Source organism: Oryctolagus cuniculus, chromosome 7 (assembly GCF_051225735.1).
Source record: "Oryctolagus cuniculus isolate XC-2025 breed Fujian yellow rabbit chromosome 7, ASM5122573v1, whole genome shotgun sequence".
NCBI classification, from domain to species: Eukaryota; Metazoa; Chordata; class Mammalia; order Lagomorpha; family Leporidae; genus Oryctolagus; species Oryctolagus cuniculus.
In genome coordinates this window covers 42,553,063-42,564,064 of record NC_142873.1, presented here as the reverse complement: position 1 = coordinate 42,564,064, position 11,002 = coordinate 42,553,063, and the positions used below count along the sequence as shown (strand labels likewise).

The window sequence follows — 11,002 nt, the reverse complement described above, 5'->3', positions numbered from 1 at the left end:
GGCAGCAGGCCGGGGCAGGGTGCCCCCGCTTGAGAGGGGAAGGGAGTTTCTGCCACCTTGGCCTTCAGGGCTGGGCTGCAGCTGGAGCCCTGGGCAGCACTGGGCCTTCATCCTTTTCCCTGGTTGAACACTGGGCTGGAACAATATCTGGGCCCCGCGGCAGGCACTGTGGTGCCGTAGGTGGCAGCCCCACTTGGGATGCCCACGTCCCACACTGGAGTGTCTGGTTGGAGTCGTGGCTGCTCCACCCTTCCAGACCAGTTTCTCCCTAACGTGCCTGGGAGGCAGCAGATGGTAGCCCAGATGCTTGGATCCCTGCCACCCATGTGGCCCGGTTGTGGTTCCTGGCTCCTGGCTTCAGCCTGGCCCAGCCATGGCTGTTGTAGGCATTCGGGGAGTGAACCAGTGGATGGAGGATCTCCCCTCCCCATCTCTCTTGTCTTACCTTCTCTGTCACTCAAGTAATAAATAAATCTTTTCTAAAAACACGGAGTCAGGCCCTGGGGCCTGCCTGCCTCCAGCTCCCTGTCTCCTGCCCTCTCTAGATTGAGCCCCAGTCAGTTACAGAGGCTCTCCGGTTCCCTTCTAGCCCCAGCAGCCCTGCCTTTCCAAGCTCTTTGCTTGCATGGGCTCCGGTACAGCAAGCCCTGAGCAGATGAGGAGGCCTGAGCTCCCTCTGGTAAGGGGCGGGGGGCACAGCGGCACAGAGGGGGACTCCCTCGTGAAGGCAGCGCTGTGGCAGGGGCCCGGGGCTCCTGAAGGCATCCTGTCCCCTGGATTCTGCCGCTGCTTCCGTGTGTGCCCTCCAGGCTGAAGAAGGAAGGGGAGGGGCCTGGGGCTTTGCTGCTCCACAGCAGGTGGGTCACGGGGCGTTTCTGGCCCCCTCCCTGCACCTGCCCAAGGCAGAGGGAAGCCTTTCTGTCCTGTTTTCCCTCTTCCATCTCTGCTGCCTTTACAGAAGCCACTCTTCAGCCCCCTCTCTCTGCCATGAGGCATCGGCCACGTGGTGTCTCCCTGAGCCTCGTCAGACCTTGCACGTTCAGCAAAGCCATCTGCTTTCCCGCTCCCTCTCCCTTTCCCCTCCGCCTCACCGCCCCTCTGAGGGCCTCTAGACCCGTGGACAAAGGAAGCGGAACCCCAACTCTGTTGACTCAGCAGCCATGTTGCTCCTCCAGCTGAGAGCACCGGAGTGGAAAGCTGGGAACTGGCTGTCATTGAGCTGCCGCCGGGCCGCCTGGGGGGCATGAGTTCCCTAAGCAGCCAGGCCTAGAGACCACGTTTGAGGAAGCATTTCTGGGCCTCACACAGGCACAGGGCCCCTGAACAGGTGTGCAGGAACAGGCTGCCCAGGTGGGACCCACCAGTACCAGGCCTGAGCAGCTTCCAGGGCGAGCTCTGTTCAGCCCTGAGGGCCATCAGGAGCAGAGCTGGCCCTGCCTGGAAAGCCCCCAGTCCCAGCCAGGGCAGACACTTCCAGGGGGTTGGAGCTGGGGCGGCAGCTGGCCTGGAGGTGGGCGTGGGCAGAGAAGGAGGGGAGTAGGGAGGTATCACAAAAGGATGGGAGTGGGCAGGGGGCCTGAGCCCTGGGGGTCAGGAAGGCCTTGCAGGGGGCTCCCCCTGCCGCCCCTCTTCACCAGCACCCCCAGGTGAGGCAGCCACCCCTCTGCCCCAGGCTGCCCGCTCGGCTCACCCCGATTGGGGATGGCATCTTTTGCAGACAGAGGTCTGTGTCTCTTGCCTTGGAGTGGCGCAGCCAGCAGATGTGTGGCCCTTGCCCAGGTGCCTCTGAGCCCCCAGACCCTCTGCCCTCGCTGCAGTGGCCATTCAAGCACTTGCCTTCCACAGTGCAAGAGAGACAGAGGCGCAGAGACCGAGACAAGAGCCTGGAGGACTTGGATCCCTATGCGGGGAGGTTGTTGGTGATGATTTATTAGCCAGACAAGAATCAACAAACAAGTTCCAACATCTGTTCTCACCAAACCATTCCTCAGACAACAGCAGCATTGGACCAGAGCCCAGACTCAAAGGTGCAGAGGGCCAAGGAAATTAGACTCCAGGAGGAGAAATGGGGCTGCGGGAGCCAGCAAGGCTCTCCTAGCACACTTCCCGGCTGTCCTACAGGGTGGCCAACCCCCGAGCCACTGGGTTCCTGGGGACTCCCGGGAGGGAGCCAGTGTTCCTAGGAGGAAGCAGACCCCACATCTGCGTCTCAGACCTCCAGGCTTCTTGGGTGGTGGGTGGTGGTGTCCAGAGGAGGGGACCCTGCACCCAGGCACCCATGCGGCAGGACTGGGGAAAGCAGCCAGGTTTCCTATTTGAGGAAATCTCTGATGCTTCCTGTGCAGAGAGCCGGTGGATGTGGGGTAAGAACAGAGCACTAAACGGGGGGATCAGGAAGCCTGGGTTCTCAGTCCTTGACCTTGGTGTGTCACCACCATCCCTCTCTGGCTTCGTTTTCTCATCTGCCTCCAGAGGGAGGTGGACTTGATCAGTAAGGGCAAATGAAATGCTGCTGCTGCTCCTCCTCCCTCCCTCTCCCAGGGCAGACATCACTAATCAATCACGGGGTTCTTTTCTGCTGAGTTCAGACATGACCTTAATATCCTTTCCAAGGCAGCGCTCTAGGCAGCCACGACCAATGGATTGGAGTTGGCATGCGAGATGACACCTCTTTGCCAACCTTGCAATAGATGAGGCTGAGGCCCTTTCCAGCTTCGATCACCCATGCTTTGTTCCACCCGCGTTTCCTGAGACGGCCGCCCAGGTGTGTGTGAACCCGATGTTCCAAGTTATCCTGACTCACCACCTACTGAGGAGGCCCAAGGGGTCCTCTGTCCTGAAGCACCTGTCTAGAAAGGTTGTGGGGGAGGGTGTGCCTCCAGGGCAGCGGGGGCTGCTGGGGCAGGGGAGGGCCTTGTCCAGCCACGGCGCTCTCAGATGGCAGCTGCCCGCCACATGGGTTCTGTAGAGAGAAAAACAATCGCAGGTCTCTCTACCTTCTGTCTCCTGGGACTGCCTGCAGCTCAAGGGCTAAGATGCTTGATCCTTATTAGGACTATTGTCTTTGACTTTCAGAGTGGGGGCCCAATCCCTTTCATTCATTCATTCATTCATTCATTCAACAAGCATTTCCTGAGCACCTGTTCCATGCCAGGCACCAGGCTGAGTGTTTTGGAAACAGAGCTGGGTGGGTCCCGGTCCCTGCCCTCAGGGAGCTCCCACTCTCTTGGGGAGCTAGAGAGATGGGAAGGGAGGGTGTCCCCGGTGACCAGTGGCAGGGCAGGTGCAGTGCGTGGCTTCTGTGGTCCGAGAAGGGAAGCCTCTGGAGAGAAGTAGGCACTCAGCAGGAAGTAGTGGCGCGGGGGTGTGTGGGAAAAGGGAGATGGTTGAGCGGGCCCTAGGACTCAGGCTGGAGAAATCGCAGTCAGGATACGGAACATGGCAGGGAGGGAGCAGTCGGGGCTAGGGCCAGAGCAGCGCTGGCTGTGCTGGGTTTGAGGAACCATGGGGCACCATGGAGCTGACCAAGGGCATGGAGAGAAGTTGGGGCGGAGATGCGGACATCGGCTCTAGGACAGCAGTCATTGGCAGAGGTGCGGGTGAATGAGAGCAGGCACAGGGCTGTGGGGCCTGGGGCGCAGCAGAGAGGGAGGGTAGAGAAGGGCCTGAGGGGGCGGGGTTGAGGGCGAAGGTGGGAGCAGCCAGTGGTTCTAACACACTGGACCCATCAGTGAGAAGTGGGGGGTGGGGAGTGCGGATGTGCCTCGCCTGAGCTCATCCGAGGTCCCCAGGGTCCCCAGTGCTCTTCTCCAGGATGGCAGGACCATGACGTGGGGTGGACCCCAGGTGCTTCCACAGAGGGACTGAGGGACGAGACGGCCGAGAGCCCAAGGCAGGCTCCAGCGAGGGAAGGCCGGGGTGCCTGGGCTGGGCTGAGTGACCAGGCCGAGGTGGGGGGGGGACAGGGGACCCACCCGGGCTGGAGCAGGTTGCTGACAGCCTAGACGGTTCTGTCCCTCTCCTCTCACCTCAGGCCCCTGACCTTAGCCCTGACCCAGGCTCCACGTCTAACCTGCAGGAAGTCCTTCCCCTGCACTCCTGCTTACCTGGCCTCCCGGGACCGGCCTGGACCAGCACTTCCGGAGCATGGGGTGCCCGGCCGTGGCGGACGGCACTTCCACCTCCTCATAGATGTTGCCAGGGGCCTCCCTGGGGCTGCCCTGGCCCATGGCGTAGAAGGCTATGGGCTCATCAGGCTCGTGGTAGATGGGGTTGGTGGGCTTGGGGGGTAGGGCCGGGCGGGGTCGCGGAGCAGGGCTTGTGTAGACTTCCGGCGGTGGCTGGGGTTTGGCAGGCACAGGAGGCTTGGGCCTGGGCGGCTGGCAGAGCTAGCCAGAGAGCAGGAAGAGTCCGTGAGAGTAACTGAGGCAGGGCCAATCTCCTTCCTGTGCAGGCTCCGCCTCCTCCCTCTGGCCCCACCCCAGCCCTGCCCCCACCCTCACCGCTCCTGCCCAGTACCTCCTTTGGCTCCCAGGCCCCCTCTGTCCGTGTTGGGGCCGGGGCCTGCCCCTGCTTGATGACTGTGCTGTACTGGGGGTTTGGATCCTGGCTTTTGCCTCCAGAGTCTGCCTCTTCAGTCCTCAGGGAAAGTCCTGCAGGCTCCGGAGTCTGCTGGGGAAGAAGGAGGCCTGAGAGACGTGGTGCCACGCCTGGCGGGATGGAGGGTGGGCAGGTGACCCTCGAGGTCCAAGTGAGGGACGGCGGAGGGTGAGATGGACACAGAAATTTGGCCTGGGCTGGGTCCCGTAGGGGAGAAGACGGAAGAGGCCAGGGAGGTACAGGCTCTGGGCTCAGGCTGGAACTGGCATTGAACTTGATTTCATGTGGAACACAGGGCCAGGCCAGTCTGCATTTGTGCCTGTGCTTGCAAAAATGCAACAAAGAGAGCAGCGTGGTGGCGTAGTGGGTTAAACTGCCTCCTGTAGTGCCGGCATCCCATGTGGGCGCCGGTTCATGTCTCAACTGCTCCACTTCCAATCCAGCTCCCTGCTAATGCACCTGGGAAAGCAGCAGGAGATGGCTCAAGTACTCGAGACCCTGCAGCCACATGGGAGACCTGGATAAGGCTCCTGGCTTCCGGCTTCCACCTGCCCCCCCTTTTCTCTCTCTCTCTCTCTTTTCCCTCCCTCCCTTCCTCCTGCTCTCTCTAACTCTGCCTTTCAAATAACTGAGTAAAGCTTTAAAAAACGTGACAAAGCCTTAGGAGACTTTCTACGAAGCAATCAGCCCGGGGACCGACCTGTACGACTGCTGAGCCTGCGTTAATTTCTGCAGGGGGGAGCAGGTCACATGTGGAGATACACTGCTGCATCAGGGATGCAGCCGGCCGGCCTCGCAGCAGGAAGCTACCGTCCTGCAGGTGTGCTTCTAGCTCAGTGTTAGCCCCAGGCTCGAATGCCTGCTGCCTTTGGTAGGCTAAGGCCACAAGGCTTTTTCTCAGGCTCCTGCGAGCCACAGGTCTCCATCTGGGGGTGCACTGCAGGCTTAAGGGGTCCAAGTCAGATTTCTCTCTCCATGCTCCCCACCTTTGCCCACCCATCCCAAAGGAGCCCCTCCTCCCTGCTATGCAAACAGTGCCTTAGGAGGCAGCCCTGGCACCTCTGCCTCAAATCCAGGGCGAGCAGAGCTCCCTTCCCCTGCCTGAATGCCTCTCACATGGGCTGCCTTCCTCCAGCCCCGCAGCCACCATGCTTGGCCAGGCCTCCTCCCCGATGCTCCTGCCTGTCAAGCTGTTCTCCAGGCTTGGGGCAGGGGTGATCTTACACAGACGCCCTCACAGTCCTCCCATGGCTGCCGCTGCTCCGGGATAAATGGACTCCTGAGAGCCTGAGTGACTGGCACAGTTCCCCGAGGGCCGCATGGCCTCTCCCTCACCGCTGCCTCCCTGCACTCAGTTCCTGCCGCTTGGGCGTCTTCGGGTCTCTGCCTCTTCCTCACCATTGGCACTGTCCCCACTTCTTTTGAGTTGACCCCAATCAAGCTCCGTGGAGCTGCTCTCATTGGAGTCACCAGTGGCTTCCTCTCTGAAATCCAAGGTCAAGTCCTGAGCTGCCACGGCCGCTCACCCTTGCTGGGCTGGCTTGGCTGCCGGAGCTCCGAGCCGTCCTGGTTTTCCTCTCGGCTCTGGCTGCTCGGCTTTCTCTGCAGGTTCCCCTCGTGTGTGCAGGCTGCAGGTGCACATCTTCCCTCCTCCTCCATCGACACTGACTGCGGCAGACCCCGCCTCAGCCCCAGCCCCAGCCCCAGACGCTTCAGAGCCCCTCTCCGCGCTGACGACTGCCCAGCGTTTATCCCCGGCCCAGGCCTCAGACACGCGGACACCCTCGTTTGCATGTTGAACAGACATCCCGAGCTGTGCATGTCCCAAACTGAACTTCCCCCATCGCCCACCCCTGCCGGACCGACTGCTCCTACAGCTGTCCTTGTTTAGACAATGACAACTCCACCTTTTCACACTTCTCTTCCAATGCTGCAAACAGCCCCGCAGCTCTGCCTGCTATGCAGGGCCACACTCCTCACTCCTCCACGTCGGCTGCCCTGGCCCCGGCTGCCAGCACCTCGCCTGACATACGGCAGGAACCCCACGTCTAGCAGCCTCCTCCTCACCTCTCCTGAGCTGCCGGGTCACACGACTCCTCGGCTTGCCACTCTGCAGAGTCATCCCCTACCCCCCACTCGGTGTAACCTTCCAGATCCATACAGGCCCCCTTCCCTCACCTCCCTGTTCTCGTCTCCTACCTGCCTCGCCCTCAGCCGCCCCAATGCACCCCAGTTAGTGATCCTCCAAACACATCAAGCACCCCCAGGGCCTTTGCACCTGCTCTTCCTGCTGTCTAGAGCACGTTTCCCCCAGTTCTCTGCAGGGCTCCTTCTATTACTCCATTCAGGCATCTGATGTCCCCGTGAGAGTGACCTTCCTCGATGTCCCTGTGTGAAACAGTCGCTCCCTTTCCCGTTCACTACCGTGCACTGCTTGTTATCTGCACTGTTTGCTGTCTATCTCCTCCGAGGGAAGCTCCGTGAAGGCAGGGATATTTCGGTCAGCTTCGCTCACTGCTGTCCTCCCGGTGTGCAGAACAGTGCCGGTACACAGCGCCGCTCAGAGCTGCTGAACTTGTAACCAGGGAGGCGTTCCCTGCAGGCTGTGTGGTTTCTCCCGGCTGCACACCGCGTGCTTGGTTCCTATCAGTCTTTGCTTCCTAAGAGAAAGCTTTGTGCGTTTGAAACCTGTCTGCCTTGTCCTTGGGTCATTCCCAGGGCCTGCCGGCCCCTGGTGTGCCCTCCCCACCCCTCCTGTCCATGTGGCTGGGCTGGTCTCTCAGGGTCTCTTCTGCCCCGTTCTTTCTCCAATGACTTCCCATGGTGGTGAGTAGGCAGGGGAGGTATGGCTGGGGCCACAGCCCTGGGCCTGGGCTCTGGATGGGGAGGATCATGGGCCTGGGTCCTTGGGTCTTGGGTCAGGTGTGTGTGTGGGGGGGGCGGGGCCGGGGGTCGGCGGCGTACCTGGCGGGCGAGGGGCTCCGTGAGGGTCTCTCCGTAGGGGCTGAGCGGGCAGGCCGAGTAGTGCTGCAGCAGGTCCTGCAGCCGCGTGTGGGCGCTGTCCTCGCCCAGCACCACGTGGCGCCCGTCCGCGAGCTGGGCCAGCAGGAAGTGGCGGCAGCAGGTCCGGCTCCTGGGCGGCACCATTCGGGGTTAGACGCTCTCCCTCCCTGCTGCCAGGGCCAGCGGCTGGAGGTGTGACCCTTAAGCCCCTACCTACTCTGTGATAGGGTCCACACCAAGCCCCCCACCCCCCACCCCCCACCCCCCGCCCCGCATCAGTTATCCCGGAGCCCCGCCTCCGCGCCCTCAGCACCTGTACGTCAGCACGAAGGTCACGGCGCTCTCGCTGAAGCGCACCAGGTAGCATCCCGGAGGCTTGGGCTCCAGCAGCCTCTCGGCCTCCCTGTGGGTGTCAGAGAGAGGGGGCGGAGCCTTGCTCTGATTCATCTGCCGCGACTTCTGTCTCCCTACTCTCACCAGGGATCCCTAACTTGAGCAAGGGCTAGGGTGCAGGTGGGGAGAAGAGGGCACTTGGGTCTGCGTGGACGGGCTGGGATCCTACTCCGGAGACCCCTGAGCCCCGTAGCCTCCAGGAGCCTCGTCCTCCAAGGGTGGCTTGGAGAGAGAGGGTACACTGGAGCCTAGAGAGGGGAAACTGAGGCATGGGCACAGTGTTGGGCTGGAGTCGCTCCAGTGCTCTCCAGGAGAGAGGTTTCCGTGTAAGCCCAGGAGACCCTGGGAGCCAGTGCCTGGGCTGGTGGCCTCCGTCTCCTCCTGCCTGAGGACCCGAGACTCTGCTCTGGGTCTGCCCCTCTTCAGGCCTCTCTCCACCCCTGTGACTCACTTCCGGGTGATGAAGCCGTGGAACCAGGCAGGGGCGGCCCCGTCCTGCAGGAGCTGGTGGGCCTGGGTCCTCTGGAACCAAGCCCGGGCCTCGGCCTGCAGGGTCAGGCCTCCTTCTCCAGGCACCTCCTCAGCTCTCTCCGCTGGCGCTGGGATGAGGGCAGCCCCCGAGGCCTGGGGCCAAACCTGGACAGGGGAAGAGGGGAAGGAGGGGAAGTGGCCATGATGGAGGGGCCCTCCGCTGCCTCCGTGCCGGCAGCCACCCTCGCCCTCCTGCCTGTCCCTCCTGGCTAGTTCAGGCCCTGATTGCCCAGAGGAGCCTCCTGAGACTACCGACTCAAACTTCACTCCAGCGGCCTGCTTCCCAGACTCTCGCTCTTGCCTTGTCTCTGGGTCCCGGGGGCACTTGGAACCATGGGCTGGTGCACTGCTCCAAAGGGCTGAGAGGCAGCAAGGTCTTCCCACAGGACGGAAAGCCATGGGGCTGAAGGGAGTCACCCCAGAGGCCTCGCTGAGCAAGAGTTCCCAAGGACTGTGTGGATGGAAAGGGCTGGGACGGCACCTGGGAGAGGCTGGGCACACCAAGACACCTGCTCCTGCCACGCAGGGCTCTGCACCTGGCCGCCTGTGGGCTCGGCTGAGCTTCCCAGGAGCAGAGAAGTGGCGCGGGACCAGCCCGGCGTGGGAAGGAGGCACTGCCCGCCATCTTTGTCTCCCTCCGGGCCCCTAGCCTGTTGGCACCTGCACTTCATCCCAGCTTCCTCTCCTGCTGACCTGTCCACCTGCAAGTCCTCACCGTGGAGGGGTGGGAGGAGATGAGGGAGCTGCATGCCCACCCCAGGGTCCCACTCACCGTGGTGTGGACAGCCAGGGCCCTGGGGCTGGGCTGGGCTTCCTCGCCCCTCAGGGCCTGCAGTCTGGGCCTGGGGAGCAAGCCAAGGCCCTGGCAGCTCCCACGGGTTGAGTCCATGGTCTGGGACGTGCTGAAGGTTGGGCTGGGGGCTCCGTGATTTCCTGTTAGCATAAAGGGGTGCTCAGGGGGGGTGCTGCCTCTCTCTCTGCCTCCCACCCCTCTCTGCCAGGCTCAGAGGAACCCCACATTCCCCGAGCAGAGGCCTGGGGACAGGGAGACGCAGAGGGGATTTGTCAACCCTGAGGAGTAGGGAGCCCAGGGGGCACAGAGGGACGGCGGCTATCAGAGGGGGCGGCCAGGGAAGCGGGGTGCCAGGAGGGAGGGCTGGGAACAAGGCTGGGAGCCCCCCAGGTGGAGAGGTAGCTCCCTTCAGAGCAGGCCCTGTTTGGGCCTGGGATCCTCACCTACCGTGCACTTCGTCTTCTTGCTCCCTCGCCTTGCCTGCCTTTGCGCCCAGGGAGGATGGGCCCGGAGCTCCCCCAAAAGGGAATGGGGGAGGGGGGCGAGCTCTCTCACCCCTGAGGTGGGCGCTCAGGCTGAGGAGAGAGAGCAAGGGTGGTGGCTGTGCTGACGTCTGTCCCCGCACTGACGTCTGTCCCTGCACACCGAGCCCCGATCTTGAACATTGCACTTACCTTGGGGGCATATCTGGGCCAAGGGCACCTCCATGGGGCAGCCTATGAGGGGCCCCCAGCACAGGGTGGGTGTCTGGGCTCGCCCGAGGTGTGCATGCTCAGCAACTCCTTGCTCCCCTCGCCCTAGCCCCCGGGACAGGAAATGTCGCCTCACCCACAGCCCGCGCCCGCCCGGCAGAAGACTCGCGTCACGGAAAGCACTGAGGCAGGTGTCCCGCCCCCGGAAGTGGGGCAGCTGACGGTGGTGCAGTGGCCTGGTGGGGCTGCTGTTCCTGTCACTTGGTGTTGACGTGTTGGGAAGTCCTGGCTGATGTCTGCTCTCCACCCCACCAGATGCTGTCTCTGCGCCCCAAGCCCAGGCTCGGACTTCCTTTTCTTTCTTTCGTTGTCTCAGCTTCTGACTTCTTCCTGGGAAACCTCCCAGTCTGGCTCTCGTTCTGCTCTGAGCGGTGGGAATGGGGAGCTTCTTCTGGGTCTCCTACACAGGTGCAGAGGCCCAAGAACTTGGGTCATCTTCTACTGCATTCCCTAGGCCGCAGCAGAGAACTGGATCGGAAGGGGAGCAGCTGGGACTTGAGCTGGCGCCCATATGGGATGCTAGTGTCACCGGCGCAGGTTTTACCAGCTACCCACAGCGCCGGCCCCTATGCCTTTTCCTTAATGCTAGGAAGTACAGAGAGCAATGTCTTGTCCTATATAGCTAACTCCAAGCCAGGGATTTTGGAATGAAGGTGGTGATTGTGGGAATCCAAGGAGATAACACACACAATGGAGTGAAAAAATATCTTTAAAAAATTTGTTACTCCTATCATTTAAAAAAATCTTTATTATTTGAGAGGCAGAGTGACAGAGAGAGACAGAGATCCTTCATCTGCTTGCTTCGCTCCTCCCAAAGGCCTGCAGCAATCAGGGATGGGCCAGGCCAAAGCCAGGAGCCAGGAACTCCATCCAAATCTCCCATGTGGGTGGCAGGGACCCATGTCCTTGGGCCACAATCCACTGCCTCCCA

The 11,002-nt window shown here is 61.9% G+C and overlaps 1 protein-coding gene across 4 annotated transcripts; it reads right to left on the bottom strand.

Annotated features, from left to right (window-relative positions):
* Positions 1-1,892: 1,892 nt before the first annotated feature.
* On the bottom strand, positions 1,893-10,168 carry SH2D2A (SH2 domain containing 2A). Of its 4 annotated transcripts, none has more exons than XM_008264292.5 (9): positions 9,994-10,140; positions 9,767-9,894; positions 9,299-9,459; positions 8,447-8,631; positions 7,916-8,005; positions 7,564-7,732; positions 4,519-4,668; positions 4,107-4,388; positions 1,893-2,962 (listed from the first exon to the last, which is right to left on the bottom strand). In XM_008264292.5, the coding sequence occupies exons 1-9, from the start codon at positions 10,002-10,004 to the stop codon at positions 2,807-2,809; spliced, it is 1,332 nt and encodes a 443-aa protein (XP_008262514.2). In that variant the 5' UTR covers positions 10,005-10,140; the 3' UTR covers positions 1,893-2,806. The 4 variants fall into 4 exon arrangements, with proteins under 4 accessions (XP_008262514.2, XP_089155911.1, XP_051714492.2 ...); XM_089299785.1 differs by having other exon boundaries at positions 9,763-9,894; positions 9,994-10,130; XM_051858532.3 differs by lacking the exon at positions 9,767-9,894 and having other exon boundaries at positions 4,519-4,671; positions 9,994-10,168.
* Between the last annotated feature and the right edge of the window lie 834 nt (positions 10,169-11,002).

Bases quoted from the DNA above. Each gene is read 5' to 3' on its own strand.
- SH2D2A (XM_008264292.5), bottom strand. The intron at 8,006-8,446 runs GTGAGTCACAGG...TGACACCCACAG, and splicing joins CACGGCTTCATCACCCGGAA to GGAGGCCGAGAGGCTGCTGG. The intron at 4,669-7,563 runs GTACGCCGCCGA...CTTCCCCAGCAG, and splicing joins CGGAGCCCCTCGCCCGCCAG to ACTCCGGAGCCTGCAGGACT.